Raw genomic sequence first — 21,277 nt, 5'->3', positions numbered from 1 at the left:
TAGATGTGATTATACACAGTTTCTAAAATTTTGTCTTAAAGAAATCATATAATAACTGAAGAGGGTCAGAATTAGTACACACATACATCATGTGTGGGTGTTTTATGTCATTTAAGTCATGTACATGCATGAAGACACTGAAGCCTGAGGGTGAGACACACATATATAATTTTTGTTATTAATAAAATATTGATATATCTAATCACAGGTACTATACAGAGGATATGTTAGCATAATATCTATAGTTACAATCTCTGCGTGCAGAACAGCGCTGTGGCTTTGTTTGTAATTATTTTGGTTGGCGAAATAGTGCAGAAACAGGCAATATGGTCTCTAAAATGTATGTCTCTTAATAAAACTTCTAGTTTATTGAACTGTTGTAAAAAATCAATATCACATTTGTATATGGTAATTTTGGAGAAAAAAAGGCCCTCTTCCGTGTGAACTTGATTAACTATATGAAGTGGTATAAATATACACATTTTCTGAACAAAACATTCTGAATTTTAATTTAATATTGAAATCTGAAAAATTGATGACATTTGTTCATACAAAAAACGAAAAATCAAGAATTCGGCTTCATTTTACAGGAATAACTCCTTACTGACTGCTATAATTGATCCACTCAGGTAATGTGATTATCCATTTATACCTTGCTGAAACTTTATTTTACTCTATTGCACTTTTTATTGTACATTACAATTATTATTAATATTACTGGCACCTTGACAGTAGTAAATCACTGTTAAAATGCATACAATACAGTAGCTATCTGTGTTACAGATCCTATATACAAAGCTTACATGATACATAATAAATATAACAGATACTTCTATAGTACAGATGCACTTGATATGATTTCTCCATGGTCTCAGTGTCTTTCACTCCCAGTATGACAAAGAACAGCGTCTCCTGAACTCTTGTCCAAACTCATGGATCCATTTATTAGCCACTGAAAAGACCCAATATATTTATGAAATGTAGTCATTTTAACATAAATGTATTTATACATTATAGAAGATACACAATGAAGCAGTAATCCAAGCTGGTTACAATATCTTTAAAAACCTACCCCATTTGTTACCCCTTAACACAGGGCATCCAGCATGTTTTGTATTCAAATCCACATTTCCATTCTTGTGGAGGTTGTACCAAAACACGGCTGAACCCTTAAGCAGTAGAGAGCGGATGCATGAATTATTCTTAAATCATTCTAAATATACCATATAGATCAGTGATTTGATGGTTTACCTTTTTTGGTTTCAATGCAACGCCAACTTGAGGAAACACAGTGGCGCCCCCTATCTCCACATCACTCATCTACAGCAAGAGCACACCATTTATTGCTCATAAGGATTGTGCAATACAGGTACACTCTTAAAAATAAAGGTGCTTCAAAAGGTTCTTCAAGTGATGCCATAGAAGAACCATTTTTGGGTCCACAAAGAACCATTCAGTCAAAGGTTCTTTAAAGAACCATCTCTTTCTTACCTTTTTGTAATCTGAAGAACCTTCTTTCGCCACAAAGAACCTTTTGTGAAACAGAAAGGTTCTTCCGATGTTAAAGGTTCTTTATGGAACCATTTAGACAAAAAGGTTCTTCTATGGCATCGTGAAGCACCTTTATTTTTAAGAGTGTAATATGGCAAATGAACTTATAAAGTAACAATGGAATTTGGAGGTCTAAACTTACATAAATTAAGAACGTAGCAATCCTTCCATTCTCATCATCCTGTGAGATCAAACATTAAATTATCTTGCAATGATATGATTAGTTAATATGTTATCAAGCTCTCATTGACACAGAATAAAGCTATTAAAGTTGAAGTTTGAAGACCTAAAACAGAGCCACGGGTTCTCTCTGGGTTAAAGAAATGTGAAAGTCATTCTACAGTTGACGAATGACTTTCACATTTTTCATCAACAACATAAATTGCACACAGACACAGTCAAAACCTTAAAGGTGAATTTAAACATGTAAGAGAAAAAAGAAAATTTTAGGTGCAATTGGAACGTCTCTTTAAGTAACCACATGATAATTTAACTCATGAGGGAATCCAAGGCAAATACTGGCCAAATTGATGTAATGGCTTTAGCTTACCAATTCATCATAATGTGGTTCATATCTGCCACCAATCCCATAATTCTGAACCTGGAAAATGATTGCACCTCAATTGAAATGAAAAATTCAAGTAAAACAACACTTAATATTACACAAGGAAAACACGTGTTAATCCGTGAAGATACCTTGATGTTCATTGAAGTTTGATAATTGAGGTGAATATAAAATGACTAAATAAAAATATAATATCAGTCCCCAAACCTATTATGCTCTTTGGCAAAAGCTACAAAAAGCAGACTAAACCAAATTATATTATGCAAGAGATTGTGACCAGGCTAGCTGTAAAACATGCTTTGCAAAGCTTTGCTAAACTAGAGACAGAGTTGTCCTTAAAAAAGAGATGCTGTCTGCACATGAACAGGTGATTTCTTTCTTACTGTGACCGTACAAATAGGTTTTCAGCTGATTTCTGGGAGAGTCCTGTGATGTCTGCTATCCTCTGACTGATACGAGCAACCACAATATTGTCTTCCTTTAGAAAAACACTAAAAACAAGGAAATCATTTTTCAGTAACACTTCACAAGAAGATTTAATTTGTTGTTATCAAATTGAACCCTACTGTAAAGTCATTCCGTTTGTCTTCCAATAATAAGTGTGAAGAAATAATATAAGTACTATAATATAACAGAATTATAATGTAAATGTTAATTTCTATGTTAATAACATAATAGGTGAAAAATATGATTATAATCACCCTTGAGAAGTACGATTCTTCGACACTCCCCCTGTAGTCAAAGACCTAGAAAGCTACAGTAGGCAGCAAAAGGTAAACAGAACATCAAATATAAATATGTAAATCATCATCAAGATATTAGATTATAATAATAATGACAAATATTTTATTGATTTGTGTGTGCGTGTTTCTGTGTGTTAGATATTCACCAGAGGTCTGGAGATATTCTTCAGGATCTCTATCTCTCTGTCTGAAATAATGTCATGATATCTGATGATGCCAGGCTCGTCCCACTCCACTTCCTCTTTCACTGGTGCATACATCAGTCTGGGGTTTCCTCCACCTGTGCTGTACCTACAGGACAGCGCCCTCTGCCTCTTAGAGGTCTGATGTTATCAAATATAATAAACATCCAATACACAAGAATTTATAGTGACTGTTTCACAATTTCATGTCAAATAATGATTTAAATTTGAGAAGCTGCACTTGCCCTCTCATCAACCTCTCCTCTGCACAGTGTCTCATATTTACTTGACTCGTTGTTCAGTCTTAATATGTCAGGGTTTGAAGTTCTCTGGAAGCGAAGGCGTCTGTAAAGGCCCAGCAGAACTTTGACTTCATCGTTAGTTGGGTCTGAGGCAAAGAAGTTTATGCCTTCAATAGTCTGATCGGAAAGTTGTCTGATAACCTCACAAATAAAAATATTCTGGACACCATGAGCTCACCCAGATTTAGAAGCTGTTGGCCGAAGTAGATTGCCACAGGTAGGCTGCCAAAATGATAGGCAGATAAACTAAGGTAAAGGAGCAACTTTTCCTTAGTAGTGTTGGAGTATTGTGTTGATCTGTCCAGACTGTACAGAAACCAGAGAAAAGCATGCTGGAATTTGTGCTCGTTATAAGCGACCAACCCCACATGGTAGGCTTCATCCGCGCTTAGAGACATTTCTGTGAAATATTAAATGAAAGCATCAGTCAGATTGGAACTTGGAAGGAAAAAGTGAAACTCTCACAGTGAAACCACATTGGTGCAAACATTTCACCCTTTGTGATGTTGTGTGGGTAGAGTTTGTAGATCTCTTGCAGTCTGATCAGTCCTGAAGCGGCACCATCCAAGTCCTCTGGCTGTGGGATTTGTGCATATGTCAGCACTGTCTGATACACTACAAGATTTTCAAATATGAGAACAGATCCATAAGCAACTGCATTGAAAAGTTGAATAAAGTAGCATCAAAAAGCATTTACCACTGGTTCACTCTTTCATTACCAGCTTTTCTCCACATTTGTATTTCTATAAATAAACTACAATGCATGTTCAGACATTTGACTTTATAGAATTAAATAAGATCTCACATTGATAAAGACTCTGTTGAGTGTAATCTACAATGTTTATCCATTCAGCCCTCACTCGTCTGAGGAGTTTATAAGCTGCCACAGGGTCTTTGATTTCAGGGTCCACAGGGTCTAAGAATGAGCCCAGTTGAAGCAGCAGAAGAAGCCTGGATTGAAGATAAAAGTTCAAATCAAATGTACATCAAATGTTGTAGTGTTAAATAAATGTATTTATCAATATAATCTTGATCTAAAACCAGATATAAGATTGTTAAATATCCACTAGTTTCCTATACCAGGTTATTGCTGTAAGCTGAAAAGCTTTTAATAAAAAATACTTTAATGTTTAGGGAATTTTCACCTCTTCATTATCTTTACATTTTCTTCTTCAGCATCAATGTACAAACTGAAGGTCTTCAGAAGGAATTCCTCTTCTTCATAAAGTTGTGACATTTTATCTATAAAACAATTACATCTGCACTTAACTGTCAAAGAACTGTTCATGATCTTTTATTTATTTATTTGACATAACTGGTGGTATAATGCAACCGGTTCATTCATTAGGTAAGAAACCAAAGAGAAAGATAATAACTGTATGAAATGAAGAATTAAAAAAGTGAAAATTTGATTATAGTCAGAAGTGTCTCACAAATTAATAAAGCAAGTACATAAGAGAAATATGGACAAAACAGTAAAATAACAAATAAAAAAATGAATAAACTCAAATGAAATAATTGATATCGTATCCAAATACAAACAATAATATACCTGTTGAAGTGAAGAATTCATCCCCGTTAGTACAGACAATCCAAGAACACATCACAAGAATAAATGTCAGTTCCTTTAAAGCCATTATCTGACCTTCAATACCTCAAAACACAAAAACTTGTGTACTTTATGTTTCTAGAAGGGAGATAGTGGAGCTTAAATACAGACTGTTTATGCCTCCTTTTAAAGACCCACCTGTATTACATAATCTGCCTGCATTTTCCAATTTCCCAGTACTGCAATCAAAGATTTATGAAACGAAAGTGAAAATTAACATGAGTGAGCTCTCGTGACATATGATGCTTCAAAAATAGCCTTTCGTTTCTTGTACATAGTAATTAGATGTACCTAATAACTGGACAAAACATAGTTGTGTTTGTTCAACCATGAGACCTGTTTAAAATCATTTAACACTGCATACACAATGGGCATATAGAATTGAATTGAATTATATTTAACTTTTTCTATTTGTCATTTGTTTACAATCTTTTGTGTGTTTGTTGTGCAAACATATTTTAGGCTTATTTGAAATTAGCTACTTTCCATAAAGTCTGTAGGAACGAGACCACCCAGTTTTTTAAAACCAGGAATAGGTTTCACAGCCAACTCCTCCCCCCCATATCATCGCAGACTGTCAGGTAGACATATCAACAGAGTGTTTAAAAGACAAATATATTTCACCTTGCGGTCTCACTTTTCTAGAAGTGGTGTGTACAACAGTTCAGACACTGGCCAAATGTCTAGTGCCTAATATAGGCAGAATAACTAAATAAAAAGAAAAAGAATTCAGTTATCTATAATTCATCTGTCTTTCAAAATATTGTTACAAGAATGCTGTGTTAGCAACCATGTCTGGATCACAAGTGAGTGTGACTAAAAACTAAAAGTTAAAGTACATCATTCCATCAGCATTTGTGTGTTGTGTGTGCATCATGTCTCACGCAGGTTGAAGGCAAGTATGTTGACAGGCTTGTTTTCTACATGCGGGGTTCACCTAAACATCCAGCTTAAGACTGAACAGGGAGAGAGACAGAATATATTTCATACCACAATAACTGTATGACACTCCCACTGAAACTAAACACAAACAATCAAATATCATACTGATTCCAGCACTTCCTGATGATGAGCAAAAAGAAACAATATCAATATACAGTATCATGTTAAAATTGTGATATCACTATCAAAAATGATCAATCGATTTCTGTGTATTTCATTCAGCTTTTAGACACCATTGAATTTGAACAGTATCATATCACAATGTGATCAGCTCTGTTCAGATAAGTCTTTCGTCACAAAAACACCTTTTCTTATCAGAAATCGTATGATTATGAATTTCAATTATATACGTGAATGGTGGTGATCAGAATAAAAAAAAGTTTCAAAAATATTCAAATTAAAGAAAGGAATTTCACACACACACACACACACACACACACACACACACACGTTGGGTTACCATGTTTTAAGGGTCATTAGCCTACATAAATGTAAAGGTTTTTATACTGTTTTCTATCCCTTAACTCTAACCCTGCCCCTCACACAAAACGTTCGGCATTTTTAGATTTTCAAAAAAATCTCATAATAATAAAATAAAAAAAAATCAATAATAATAATAATAAATAAAGATAATTCTGTATGATTTATAAGCTTGTTTCCTCAAGGGGACCAAAACATTTTCCCACAAGGTCAAGAAACAGAAACAAAAGAAGGAAAAGGCTGAGAAACAATGAACTAGGAGGAATCTAAATCCATATATACTATTTTAGTGGCAGTATGAGCATGTGAATACACCGAATTTGAGTAAACAATATGAGAATTTTTTCCTAGCGATACACAATTGTATTCAATACCTCCAAACCAACAGGCGGCACTAAAATGCTTTTGTACTAAATAAACTCCGTTGGTTCTGTAGCCTGCGGAAACGACGTCACTTTGGCGCCGAATTATACAGAGTTAAGCGCGCGGAAGAAAACATCGATGCTTCAGAAATTTTAATAACACGCTAAAATATATATTAAAAATATATTCCGGATTTACTTAGTATCAGCAGTGCAAGACCCCAACAATGCAGCGAAGCATAGCGTGAGTGTGTCCTGCTTTCTTTTGTTGTTGACCACAGAACATTACATGAACTGCAGTGTCTGATTCTGATACAAGAAGACTGTGTTTAACCTACACCAACTAACTTTCTAACGGCGACATTGTTCCCCCCCCCAACCCCCCCCAAAAAACTTTTAAACGGCCCCTTTTTCCCCCCCCCCCCCCCCCTTTTCCTTAAATTGCCTTTCTTTAAATGTATTGGATAACTTCTAAAACAGTAACGTTATCAACCTGCGCGAGCTCATTTGTCTTAAGTTATCTCGTTGTTTCCCGCCCACAGATCTTTCTTTCAGCCAATGAAAAGCAAGGAAAAGAGTGATGGACATGTCAAAGCAAAAGCCGAGTGAGTGATATTTAGGGATGTTTTCCTGATTTAAACATTGTTTAATTAAATTAAATTTTTTCTTTGATTTTGAACATAATGTTGTAGAAACTTAAATGCAGCTATTTATATTGATTATGTATGTGTTCTCTTTGGAAAGAGTGACAACTATAGAGTTGGAGGAATATGAAGACAAACAAGCAATGTTATATTGTTATATAATAATGTTGAATAATGTTTTTGTTTTCTCCTGCTGCTTAGACCTGTAAAAAGTCCCCTCAAAATTCAGAATGGCATGCAGGAAAATGATTCACCTGTGAAGAAGGTTCATAAACGCAGTCGAGCAATCATAGACAGCGATGATGAAGATCAGCCAATAGTAAAAGAGCAGGTGCCAAAACAGAGTGAAGTTCAAACAGCAAAGCCAGAGAAGGTAAGACTTGAGTAATCATGAACATCAACCATAACAACATGTCAGTATTGTTGTTAACGTTTCTGTTTCTATGTCTTACTATGCTAAACACACACGATTCTGTTATTGCAAAGGCTGCTTCCACTGTATCTCCAAAAACTCCCATAACCCCAACGACTCCTGTCACGTCGAGTACCTCTGTTGATAAAATAACCCCTGCTTCCTCAGGTACTCCAGGAACTCCAGCAACTCCGACATCAACATCGCCATCAGGCATTCCCAAACGCAAGACTGGTCTGTATCAGTCTCTTCTTGCCACATTCCTTCTTGTACTACTCATCATTTATTGTTTCTTTAATTCTTCTTAATACTCCAAAAAACAGTTCCAGCTGTCTTTTTTTATGTGAACTGGCAAATTCATCCTAACCGTGTAAAGCCTGACATGAAATAATAGGCAAAAAATCATTTTCTTTTTTTTTTTTAATAAAAGTCCCGCCTCGAATGCATCGGCCAAGCAGGAAAACATATCGGCCGATGCCGATATTTTAAAAATGCCAAATATCGGCCTTGGCGATATATCGGTTCTGTTATTGCAAAGGCTGCTTCCACTGTATCTCCAAAAACTCCCATAACCCCAACGACTCCTGTCACGTCGAGTACCTCTGTTGCCGTGGTAACCCCTGCTTCCTCAGGTACTCCAGGAACTCCAGCAACTCCGACATCAACATCGCCATCAGGCATTCCCAAACGCAAGACTGGTCTGTATCAGTCTCTTCTTGCCACATTCCTTCTTGTACTACTCATCATTTATTGTTTCTTTAATTCTTCTTAATACTCCAAAAAACAGTTCCAGCTGTCTTTTTTTATGTGAACTGGCAAATTCATCCTAACCGTGTAAAGCCTGACATGAAATAATAGGCAAAAAATCATTTTCTTTTTTTTTTTAAATAAAAGTCCCGCCTCGAATGCATCGGCCAAACAGGAAAACATATCGACCGATGCCGATATTTTAAAAATGCCAAATATCGGCCTTGGCGATATATCGGTCGACCACTACAGATGACAGAAGGCATGAAGTAGATTGTGTACCACAGGTTTTTCAGCAAAGTTTATGTACCAAATATGAGACGGTAGGCTTTATAGGGTTAAAATCCCTCTCCCGTTCTCTAGCCCGCAAGCATTTCCCCAAGAGGAAGCTGGAAAGCAGAAGTGATGGAGAGGGGACAAAAGAGGAGGAGAATGAAGTCGATGGAGCGCAGGAAAGTAAGAGAGCACGAGTAGAGTCTTCACCTGGAAAAACAGGTGAGATGAGCTGATCTCTGTGCACAGGTATCCTGTCCAATATCTTCATACGTTTCTCATTGTTTCTTCTCTTTCTCTCTTCAACTCAGACAACGAGATGATGGAGGTGGAAGAGAAGAGAGCAGATGGGAAGACTGCTGTGGAGGAACAGAAAGGGGAGGATAAAGCAAAATCAGCCGTAGTTGAGGACGATGCAAACAATGAGATGAAAGAAAAGGATAAAAGTGACATAAAACAGGAGAAAAAGATAAATGGAGAAAATGGGAAGAAAGAAAAAAAAGGCAAACAAGAGAAGGAAGATAGCAGTCCTAAACGAGTGGTTAAAAAAGAAAAAAACACAGAAGAGGGATCGGCCAAAAAGAAACCTATCAGCAGCTTTTTTGGTAAGCTTTTTGTCCTTTTCTTTCTCTGTTTTCTCCCGTCTTTTTAATTGAAGGGATAGTTCACTCCAAAATGAACATGGTCATTATTTACTTACCCTCATGTGTAGGGTATCCCCAAATTTGTATGATTAGTAAAACAATTTTCGTTTTTAGTTTAACTTTTTTTAAACTCTTTATATAACTTACAATCTCTTGTAGCTCCCAGAAAGGCAGCTGTAAAACTGGAAAAAGAGGAGCAAGTTGAGGGAGAAAAAAAGAAGAATGGGGAGATCTCTGACGCTGCTGAACAGAAAGAGAAGGAAAGGTTAAAGTCAAAAAATTTTCAAATATTAAACTGACTTGGAACATTTTATTTAAGAAATATAATTGTTTGTTTCGAAAGGGACCAAGTGTTTTTCTGTGACTCCATTTAAAATGAGCTTTATTGTTTTGACAGTGAAAAGGGGATGGATTCTGCAGTCCAGAGCCAGTATGATCCCTCCAGAGCACATTACAATCCCGTTGACCACGCTTGCTGGCAGAAGGGCCAAAAGTAAAGCCTGCCTTTTATTAGTTAAATAACAGAGTGCTGCAGGGATGAGTCCAAAAACAGAGATAGAGTAGCATTTTTGCACATCCGGTTTCATCTTCCTAAAGTCAATGGTTTTTGGTAAAATGCCTTAAGTCTTTACCTATGTAGGTTTTTTTTTTCCTTTTTTTCCTTTTAAAGCTTTTTCATAAAATGTTTTAAAAATGTGTTTGCTGACGAGTGGCTAACTAGGACTTCAAAGGTTATCAAGGACATTGAACATCACCAGGGTGAACAGGAAAACCCATCTACTCATTAGTCTGGTTGTGTTTGTACTCGTGCTCTTTCAAACTATTCTAACTCATTGGTTTTGTGGCTTTTTACTTGTGCTGATTGTATTTAGGCTTCAAATTATAAGTTGTTCATTTGTATAGATTATATTTATGAACAAAATGTGTACGAATCAACTTTTGCTAGTTATTTTCTACAATTATGCAAAAGCCAATGGAAAAATCCTATTTGCTCTTTTGTGTCGAGGAAACCAGGCTGATGCTAACTTCTGGATTGGCTTAACGAAAATATATGTCATCCCTGCAGCACTATATATCATTGTTATAAGATCAAGAAAGTTGGAAACGATTATTCCACTAAAGTCTTTTTCTAACAAACATCTTAATACAATTGCAAAATACAGTTTTCTTTCTAAAGCAATAAAATTTGCTTGACACTTTTTTTAATGGAAGTTCATTGATGTATGTTATCTCTTTCTCAGAGTGCCATATTTGGCTGTCGCTCGCACCTTTGAGAAGATTGAAGAGGATTCGGGCAGGTATTAAGTAGAATTATTCTATGTACAGTGGGGCAGTGTGTGTGTGTGTGTGTGTGTGTTTTCTCTTACATCTATTTGAGTTTGAAAATAGGTGTGTGTGTGTGTAGCAGTTAAAATTCAATCTTTTTTTATTTTTTAGGCTGAAGAACATTGAAACGCTTTCCAACTTTCTGCGATCTGTAATTCTACTCTCTCCCGGTGAGTGTGTGTACTTAATTCATTGAGTTTAAATAGGTTATTATTAATTATTTATACAAGACAGGGATCGTTTTTCTTTCTTAGTGATTAGGTGAACAGATTAATGTCTCTGTTAGAGAGGCAGATTGAAGAAAAGACTTCCACTTTATCTAGCATATATTCAAAATGTCTCACCGTTTCCATTTGTTCAATACTCTGTTGTTTAGATGACCTGCTATGCTGTGTGTACCTGTGTCTGAATCAGCTCGGCCCTGCATATCAGGGTCTGGAGCTGGGTGTTGGGGAGACCGTCCTGATGAAAGCCGTCGCTCAAGCAACTGGTAAATATATTGGTGTTTTCGCTAATGTCATTCACCATTCTCCTTGCCTGACCCCTTCACTGTTAACTTCTGTTACCAGGGCGACAACTGGACAAAATCAAGGCGGAGGCTCAGGAGAAAGGTGACCTGGGATTGGTTGCTGAAAGTTCCCGTAGCAACCAGAGAATGATGTTTGCACCGGCCAATCTGACAGCAGGGGGCGTTTTCAACAAACTGAAAGAGATTGCTAACATGAGTGGAAACTCTGTGAGTACAAATATAGTGATATTGTGAACATATTGTTAAAGTTTAACACAATTTTAATATACCGTATTGACCCGAATATAAGAATGTTTTTTTTCTTGGAAATGCATCTGAAAAAACACGGTAGTCTTATTCAGGCCCTTTTTCCAAAAGGTACATCTGGAAAAAGGGGGGTCGTCTTATAACCAGGGCCGTCTTATATTCGGGCTAATACGGTATTTTAAGATATAATTTATTCCTGTGATGGCAAAGCTGAATTTTCAGCAGCCATAACTTTACAAAAAAAAAATTTTTTTGAACAAGTTTAATTTTGTCCATGTATATGTTCTCAATGAAAATCAGCTTCCTCTCTCTTTTGCTCTTTCTCTCTCTGTCAGGCAATGAATAAGAAGATTGACATTATTAAAGGCCTCTTTGTGGCGTGTCGGTTTTCTGAAGCTCGATACATTGTCAGGTGAGTCATTTCACCTTTCACTTATTACTTTTTCAATTTCTCATCTGACCAATCATGCAGAAATGTTGAGTTCATTCTGAAAAATACAAAATAATGAATGTAATTTATGAATGACAGTTGATTTTTACTAAATCTCAATGATGTGCTGCTGGCCTTGATTATAGTGGTGTATGGTGACAGATTTGTATGCATATTAACGTGGAGATATGTTTTTTTTGATTGGTTGCTTGTGTGATTGACAGGTCACTGGCTGGGAAGCTGCGGATCGGATTGGCTGAGCAGAGCGTTCTCTCGGCTCTCAGTCAGGCTGTATGTCTGTCGCCCCCGGGCCAAGGTTTGAAATGATCCTAATGAAACTGGCATTAACACACATCATAATCAGAGCATTGATAGAACCTCCAGGCTTTCGGCATTTGCAATTAGATTATTCTCTGCCGTGATGAATAAAAAAATGAATAACGTTTAAACATGTAAATATTAATTAGGTGTCTATTTATTTTAGCAGTGCTGAAATGTTACTAATATGTTTTTCTTGTGTTGGTTCAGAGTTACCACCGGCTGTGCTGGATGCAGGGAAAAGAATGAGTGCAGAAAACAAGAGAGTGTGGATGGAAGAGAAAGCACTGATCCTGAAACAGACATACTGGTGAGTCTTTTATGTGAAATATCTTATTCAGGTCAGTACTAAATAAAAAAATAACATGTATTTGTATGATCCCTCTTATTTTGGTAAAATAATTAACATTTTGCACATACTGCAAAGTGTATGTAAAATTTTGAACACAACTGTATATATGAATATACATATATATGAATCCTGTCAAATGGCTGAAAACGTCAAGATTTTTTAATATTCTATTCTATTGGCTAGCATAAGGTAAATGTACACAGACTGAGCGCAGCAAACAAACTGGTGTTGTGAGGGATAATTATCCATATACTACAAACAATATTTCAATTACGACTACAGATGTCCGCTGCATAACAAGTGCCTGTTTAATGAGTATTAGCATAATTTGTACCCTACAGGAAGTCTAATTTTAACAAATTGGACAGGTGTTGCACTTACTACATATAGCCTCAATGCATATAAAATAATGTTTTCATTACTTTCACTCATATTGTTCCTCTCAGTGAGATGCCAAATTATGATGCTATCATTCCTGTATTGCTGAAGGAGGGCATAGATGAACTGCCCAATCACTGCAAGCTCACCCCAGGTACTGCCCAATCACAACTTGCCCAGTTCTCCCCTCAAACAGAAAATTTAGTTTAGAATGAGACTAAACAATGTTGTGTTTTACAGGTGTTCCCTTGCGGCCCATGTTGGCTCACCCGACAAAAGGGATCGGTGAGGTAATGAAACGTTTTGATGAGGCATCTTTCACCTGCGAGTACAAATACGATGGAGAGAGAGCCCAGGTGTGTGTTGTTTTAATATTGTTCCACAAGGTGGAGCCTCAGCCATAAAATTGACTTTCTGTTTCCATAGCAAAATATGTTTATTTTTTTTGCTTTGTATTTAACAGATCCATATACTTGAGAATGGAGAGGTGCGCATCTTTAGCCGAAACCAAGAGGACAACACAAGCAAATACCCTGATATTATTTCACGAATCCCACAGGTAACACATATACACCCAGAGAGAAAGAAATAGATATAAGATGGATGCAAAAGCAAGTCACTGTATTTAAAGCCGGGTGCACACTGTCCGATTTCTTTCCTTAATTTTGCTGTCTAATTTCAGGGATAATAAAAGATTCCATCATATGGCAAAATTGGCGGTCTTGGATCGCCTAAGCCTCAGTGTGACATGCTCACTGACGCCCACTTAGTTGCTTTTGCTAAAAAATCAGAATGGTTATGTTGGTCATGTTTTATATAAAACATTTTGGGGTTGAAACTTAATATATACTATTACGGTGATTTAAAATGAATCAGTGCTTTTGTTAAAAAAAAAAACTATTTAAAATATTTTTCAGTAATTAAAATAAAGTATAAATACTCTGACATGAAAAAGTGAAAATTAGACATGCTGCTTTGCTAAAATTATTAAACTGAAATAAAAATAAAAGATGTATTGAAATAAAAAAAACAAATGGATAAATATGAATAAATACCATTATAGTATATAAATACTAAAATAACACTGAAATGGAGCGATCAAATATTTCAGAACTGACACAGTCTGATGACTTCAAATGCTCCTTCAGTTTGTCAGTCATAACTGAAATGTAGCTTGTACAGTAGAGGTCTGCACGGGCTTTAAAGTGAAGCCCGTACCCGAGATCGTCTGACCCGACCTGAGCGGCACAGTTAAATTTAGAGCCTGAACCCGAAATCTTTTTATTTTTAAATTTTTTTCCCCACAACGAATAGCCAATTTGAAAAAAATGCTGTATTTCACGATTGCATGCAACGGTCAGTAAGCAAATACATGTAAAGAAACAGAATCATTAAGACTCGGCCAGTTCAAAAGAAAAAACACTTACCAGTTATGAAAGTTTACGAACATCAGGTGCAGTGGTCACATAAATTCTGCCGAGAGAATGGTTGTATATGACAAGACGATAATTCTTCCATCGTGCAAATTGGTAATTTTCATCAGTTAAGGCTCGTTAGCATTCGGCCTGCTTTAAATCAGACACAGAGATGCAGTGCGGTAAGATTGCATTTATTTGAATTAATTATAGGCCTATCATTTATTTGAATTAGCGCGTGTGCGAGAGAGAGAGATGAAAGTTGCGTGTGTGAACCTGCGTCTGCGCGTCTCTCTCTACAAGCAATGAGGCTTAGTTCCTTCCTTCAAAAACAGCGATTTTACCCCCTCATTGCAGAGAAATATAACGTTGTGAGTCAGTAGCCTGTCCAAGCTATTTTACTAATAAAAGTTTCCGTGCTGTGTTGTCGTGTGCTATAATGTGTGTGCGTGCGTCTATGAAAGCAGCGTAGCCTGCATATAGTTTTAGTTTAGCTATAAACCCGAGCCCGACCCGAACCCGAAGCTATTCATTAAACATTAACCCGAACCCAACCCGAAAGTATCGGGTAGCAGACCTTTATTGTACAGTCAATACATTTGCTGCCTTGGCTTTCACCCAATATCTCACTGGGATAATATTGTACAGTATTGTACAAGCAACTATTGTAAAGTACTCACACAGTGTGCACCTGACCAAAGGTTTACATTGTATTAAGGCTGGAATACACTACAGGACTTTTAAAATCTAAACAACTGAGGATCACACACTACCAGACTTTCAGGTCATTCTGAATGCAACAAACATGCACCTTGTTGCTAAGAGTTGCATGACAAATGATAATGTGTTCACATGATTTTCTATGAAATCTGTGAACTCCTGCTGCTCAGTGTCTGCAGATCGTCTTTGACTTTTGGCAACTATCGTCAGCCCATCCTGGCTGTAAATCCGGGTAAAAGTCCTGTGGTGTATTCCAGCCTTTAGTAAGAAAAAACACTGCCAGTCAGAACATATGATGTTGAATATGCAGCAACTTTGGGATTCTGTTCAAATGAGGTTTCACCTTGGGTGGAGGTTCCCAACATGACACGACTAAAATAGAAAACCAAGCGTCTGATGAAATGTTTGCAGAAATTCAGACTAGCATGGTTGAGATCACACCTGGTTTGGATGCGCTGTTAGTCTTTCTCACAGACTCTCTCTCTTTCTCTTTATGTTTCTGTGAGTCTCTCTGTCTCTTTCTCTCTCTTTTTCAAAGGCCGTATTTGTCCTCTGTCATCCTGCTCTGCTCTCCTCACAAGAAAGCAATAATGGATTCCACCCCTAAAGCAAAGAAAGCATTTGATGAATGACACAAGCTAACACAGATAAATCAATGAAAACGCTGTTGTTTTGCATATCATTGTCCATATCCAATCTCAGAACCGTAATATCTTTTTCTGCCTTCACTTTTCTCAGTTGTCTGATATTCAATGCAAAATCTCATTATTGTACAAGTATCAAATTATTGTACAAGAAGCAAGACTGTCCGAGCTGTAAACAAGATGTCATGTGGGGAATTAATAAGTTCACTCAGCAGCAGAAATCAGTTGTCAGTCATGTTTTAGAGTGCTAAATATGGTAACGTTCTTGGTAAAGAGTGACAGATGTCTATATGTACAAACTAGCGCTTAAAGGGTTAATTCACCTAAAAATGAATATTCTGTCATTAATTACTCACCCTCATGTCATTCCAAACCCGTAAGACCTTTGTTCATCTTCGGAACACAAATTAAGATATTTTTATGAAATCTGAGAGCTTTCTGACCCTGCAAAGACAGCAACTCATCTACCACGTTCAAGGCCTGAAACTTGAATTAAGTTTAGTAAAAGGAATATTCTGAGTTTAGTACAAGTTCATCTCAAATGACAGTATATGTACCATAATGTTGATTACCACAAAATTGAATTACCTCTTGTATCTCCTTTTTTGAGGCACTTGCAATGAAAGTGAATGGAGCCAATCCATAAATGTTAAAATACTTAGTTTCAATAGTATTGACAAAAACAGAATGCGTATTAACACGAAAAACACATTATTTTTCACATATTTTACATTATTACAACACCTCTCTCCCCAGTCTGGCATGAACGGCTCGAATAGTTCCTGTATCAAATGAAGGCCCGCCTTCTGAAATACGAAATGTGCTGTGATTGGTTAGCTGGGCCAATGTGTGTTGTGATTGGCACCACTCGGCGCCTGGTCGGGAAATGTCATGCCCCTTACCATAGTAACTGCCATCACACTGTCATCTTCAGTGTAAATATTGCGTCAAAATCAAATCAATTTGAGTGCGATTTAAACCCGGATGATTGTAACCACTTTAAGTTCGTCTGCCTTGGGAAAGCTATAGCGTGTCTCCGACATAGTGATAACACTCGTTGCCTTCTCTAGTGCAGCTCAACCAGGTCTCGTCCCATTTGTCTGTATTTGTGATATCACAAATCCCGGAAAATATGCGTTGTAGTCCAAACGAGTCGTTCGTTGTAGTTTTTGAAAAGTGATTTCTGTTAAATAAAATATCTCCCTTTGAAGTGGACTTTGAGCTTTGTAACTTTGCAGATCTTTTTTATGCTCAAACAGCAACAATACAGACTAAATAAAGTTGTAAAAGTGAAAAAGCATAATAGGACCCCTTTAAGTGCTTTCATAAAGTTATAAGCTTTCCATTTCTCCTTTTAAAATTCTGCCTAAAAAGGGCCCCAATCACTAAAGTTGTAAGTGGCAGCGTATCCTCAAATTCTGGCTTTTTAAATTTTTTTGGAGAGATGAGTAGTTTTTTTTTGTGGTAGTCAACAGTATGAAATGGCTGCTGATTGAGCTTAACTTACAATATTGGCAGTTCACACCAAGAACGATAACTGTATTAGCCCATACTGATGACCGATAAGCTTCTGTTTCTTATAAAAGTGCATGCTGCAGTTTTGTCATCTGCTGCTTTAAATGCTCAAACTCTTTAAAATTGGGTGGATTCTGATAGGCTGTCATTATTGTTCATCAGCTGGAAAAAACGTGAAAATCAGCTGGAAAATATTGTTCCTCTGTGTTATCGTTATAGATGCAGTGTGGACTTCTCTATTCTCCAAGAATTAGAATGATTATTGAAACTTTAGTTATTGTTCTTGGTGTGAACAGGCCTTTAGTCACTGTCACTATGGTTACAAGTTGTATTCTTGGCTTTATGACGAGAGTAGAAAAGGGGCTTGACTTCAGTTATTCATACAGACTGAATTCAAACTGCTCCTGTAAGCTGTTGTATGAACGGGCACATCTGTTATTAAGTGTGGTTGTCAGTCCCAAACACTGACTGTGAATGCATTCAATTATGTGAGAGGATTACAAATGTTTACAAAACCGCCCCATACCTTCTGCTGCAGCTCTCACAACTCAATATGCACTTGTAACATCTGTTGAATTGTAAATGTCACACAGCCTGAGGGTTCGATGGGTTGTGTTGGTAAAGTGGTAGTGTTTAAAGCTCAGGTGACCTTATAAACAAGTAATTTTAAGATGTTATGGCTGCGAGGGGCATATCTGCGGGGTGAGGCATTGTTTGGCATCGATGATCCAGTTTATTCAGGTGTTGATGGTAGATTTAATAAATGTCCTTACCTCTCTCTCTCTCTGACGTAGGTGAAGAAAGAGAACGTACGGTCCTGTGTTCTGGATTCAGAGGCGGTGGCCTGGGACAGAGAAAAGAAACAGATCCAGCCATTTCAGGTCCTCACCACGAGGAAGAGGAAGGTGAGAGGAAAAAATAGAGAGAAATTTAAACAGAAAGACAGCTGAATATGAAGGAAAGGCACATAATTGAAAGGTTAAATGTATAAGGACAGATATTCCAGTAGCTTTTGGGAAGTTGACATGTCCTTCAGTGTGACATGCATTTTAAACCATTTTTAAAATATAAATTTTGCTAACTATTTTATATTTTTTATGCATTCATGACCTTATTTGGAAAAGAAATATAAAGAAAATCAAATCTTCATGTTTATTAAAAGTACTTTAAAAGTTCATGTGAGTTTGTGTGTATATTTCAGGATGTGGATGCATCTGAGATCAAGGTTCAGGTGTGTGTGTACGCCTTTGATCTGCTGTACCTCAACGGAGAGGTAAGACCATGATAACAGCTCATAGCCAATCACATTTGAATCATTTTGCATCTCTCAGAAATCTCCCTTTTTACCTGCAATGTGTTACTTTAGTGAATTATGTGTCTGTCGCAGTCTCTGGTGCGAGAGCCTCTAAGCAAACGCAGGGCTCTGTTACGGGAGAGTTTTGAGGAAAAAGTAGGAGAATTTGTTTTTGCTCGAGCTCTGGACGCTGACAACACGGAGGCCATCGCTGAGTTTCTGGAGCAGTCTGTACGAGGTGTGTGAATGACAGATCTAGAGCTGTGGCTCTATTGTATTTGTACTTTCATATGATAAAAAATGTTGGTATTGTATTGGTTTGCAATTTAAAAATGTGGGTCCAAAACCAGTTGATGATTGACAGACATTTAGAGTTGCATTACTCACTGTGAGGTGTTACTCAATCATTTAATAATAATAGTAATATCTATATCCTCATTCGCTAATTAATCTCTATTCAAGGAGTTTTTCAATGGTTGAATTGTTTTGCAGATTCTTGTGAGGGCCTAATGGTGAAGACATTGGAAAAACATGCAACTTATGAGATTGCCAAACGCTCCCACAACTGGCTCAAGGTATCGCACACCACAGTGTGTTCATAGTGAAAATACACTTAATTAAAATGTTTAATTTGTCTTGTTAATGTAGTAAACGTTTTAGAATGCTATGTAGTCAATAGAAGAATTTCAGGAACAAGCTTGTGAAGTCAGACTGCAGGAAGAAAAGGTGCTTTAGTCTCAGGCTACGTCCACATGAAGCCAGAGCTTTCCCTATCCGATCTTTTTATTCCCCTCGTATTAAGAAATATCTGCGTCCACACGAAACCACGAAACCGACACAAAACGATGTAGTATACATGCCAGACCAGCATGTGGTGCTGTAATTCTGCCACAGAGATGCCCTAAAAACGGAGAAGACTATGCGCATAAACCTTGCCCGCTGTATACAAACAAACATGGAACAATACATTTATTAATCTGTGTTAATGTTAGTTAATAAAAAGACAATCGTTCAGTGTTTGTTCATGTTTTTGTTGCTGTTACGTCACGTAGCGGTGTCTGACTAGGGGCGAGACGTGGGCTGATGACGTCATCGTTTCAGAAAATATACGGATTCGCTGTCCACACGAAAACGCAAGAGTGGCGTGGTGGTTTTCAGATTTATCCACTCTGGGACCCGGTTTCAAAAAATATTGGTTTCACTCTCCCAAAACGCCGGATCCGTCGGGACGAAACGCCTATACGATACAAAATGTATGCGTATACAGCTAAACGTGTCTCCGTGTGGACGGGGCCTCAGACAGACACAAGCATCCTTTGTGTTTAAAAAATAAAACCTAGATGAGTATTCAAAGTCAGAAGGAAGGTGTAAGCCATTAAAGTGTAATTTCCACCCCATTAAGCTTTTCTCTTGCTCTGTGTCCATATCCTGACATTAAGGCTCAGTGTTGTGATGGAATATATACTCTTGACAGTAGAAATGAGACAGCCAGTAGAAATTCTTCTATATCAGGGGTCTCCAAACTCGGTCCTGGAGGGGCCGGTGTTCTGCAGAGTTTAGCTCCAACCCTAATTGAGCATCCCTGAACCAGCTAATTAAGGTTTTACCAAGCAGCAACCTACCGGTCACACTCGTGAAACCAACAAGGAAGTGACTAAAACTGAAATTCATCAACTGACTGCTAGAGGCTGGCTCCAAAAGGGAGTCAGTCCCATAGACTCCCCATGTTAAAATGCCCAACTTTACAGCAGAATTTTTTTTTTACAGCCTGGTACAAAAAGTGGTTTTGGTCTATATAGCTAATTTTGCCCTTCATGACAACTGTGAGGGGGGTGAATGTTTTAAACTCGCCCGTTTAAATTATATTAAGCCTTAAAGTTCTGCATAATTAAGGGGGTGGCCACTTGAGTGAGAGGTGGATTGCCACTGCTGTCACCACTGTCGAGCTAGGTGGGCGTGGTTTCTAGAGATCAACCGATATATCGATTTACCGATATTTAAGCATTTTACAATAATCGGATATCGGTTTTGTAATATCAGATTCACCGATAAACGCCGCCATCTTGTGGATGTTTTGAGAATTGCGCGCAGGATCACCATTGCAGCGCCTGTGAGGGGAAACAAGACAACAACAACGGCATGCACGGGTACTTGATTTACTGTAGTTAGTAAACTTTATTTAACATAACAGCCATTAATGCACAAATTAGATGTATTAAATAAATGCCTGATATGCAGTTTATGCAGCTTGGCTCGAAGAAATGGAGACAAACTCACGGAGTCACGTAAAATAATCCGTCAAGTCCTGTCCCAATAAAGACGTAACTTTGCGTGAATTAAATAATATGCAGCCATGAATGGGCGAATGTTGGAAATAAAAGTGCTGAATTTAATTCGCTCTCTGTTGTCTATATGCTCATCGTCTCATGAAGTCTGAGTCACGTAGGCTAAGATAATCCGTCAAGTCCTCTCCCAATAAAGACGTAACTTTGCATTAATTAAATAATAGCCATGAATGAGCGCATGTTGGAAATAAAAACGCTAAATTGAATTCTCTGTTTGTTGTCTGTGCTCATCATTAGTCTCGTGAAGCCGCTTTCATATTGCTGTTCACTCACCGGGTTGATGCTCAGGAAATGCTCCAGCACGGCCAC

General features: G+C 37.3%; 2 protein-coding genes across 2 annotated transcripts in view; one reads left to right on the top strand and one right to left on the bottom strand.

The window, feature by feature from the left end:
* Positions 1–657: 657 nt before the first annotated feature.
* LOC107557860 (prolyl 4-hydroxylase subunit alpha-2-like) lies at positions 658–4,980 on the bottom strand. Its single transcript, XM_016241426.1, has 14 exons — positions 4,896–4,980; positions 4,489–4,585; positions 4,149–4,294; positions 3,839–3,958; positions 3,522–3,743; positions 3,287–3,429; positions 3,006–3,182; positions 2,818–2,870; positions 2,511–2,607; positions 2,102–2,152; positions 1,694–1,732; positions 1,252–1,320; positions 1,073–1,169; positions 658–952 (listed from the first exon to the last, which is right to left on the bottom strand). Exons 1-14 carry the CDS (start codon positions 4,978–4,980, stop codon positions 882–884), a joined length of 1,467 nt encoding a protein of 488 aa, XP_016096912.1. The 3' UTR covers positions 658–881.
* A 1,816-nt stretch (positions 4,981–6,796) lies between these two features.
* LOC107557877 (DNA ligase 1-like) overlaps positions 6,797–21,277 on the top strand; it is a 26,829-nt gene continuing 12,348 nt past the window's right edge. Inside the window, 22 exon segments of the mRNA XM_016241451.1 lie at positions 6,797–6,980; positions 7,279–7,341; positions 7,582–7,798; positions 8,322–8,490; positions 8,903–9,034; positions 9,124–9,417; positions 9,616–9,721; positions 9,854–9,949; positions 10,698–10,754; positions 10,894–10,952; positions 11,159–11,272; positions 11,352–11,518; positions 11,893–11,969; positions 12,212–12,303; positions 12,516–12,615; positions 13,104–13,189; positions 13,276–13,391; positions 13,499–13,594; positions 18,124–18,234; positions 18,531–18,602; positions 18,717–18,861; positions 19,116–19,198. Coding sequence (XP_016096937.1) covers positions 6,964–6,980; positions 7,279–7,341; positions 7,582–7,798; positions 8,322–8,490; positions 8,903–9,034; positions 9,124–9,417; positions 9,616–9,721; positions 9,854–9,949; positions 10,698–10,754; positions 10,894–10,952; positions 11,159–11,272; positions 11,352–11,518; positions 11,893–11,969; positions 12,212–12,303; positions 12,516–12,615; positions 13,104–13,189; positions 13,276–13,391; positions 13,499–13,594; positions 18,124–18,234; positions 18,531–18,602; positions 18,717–18,861; positions 19,116–19,198 — 2,469 coding nt within the window. The 5' untranslated portion in view covers positions 6,797–6,963.

This window comes from Sinocyclocheilus grahami, unplaced genomic scaffold (assembly GCF_001515645.1).
Source record: "Sinocyclocheilus grahami isolate Dianchi unplaced genomic scaffold, SAMN03320097.WGS_v1.1 scaffold622.1, whole genome shotgun sequence".
Taxonomy (NCBI): Eukaryota; Metazoa; Chordata; class Actinopteri; order Cypriniformes; family Cyprinidae; genus Sinocyclocheilus; species Sinocyclocheilus grahami.
The sequence above is the reverse complement of the archived record's forward strand: the minus strand, read 5'-3'. Positions and strand labels throughout refer to the sequence as shown.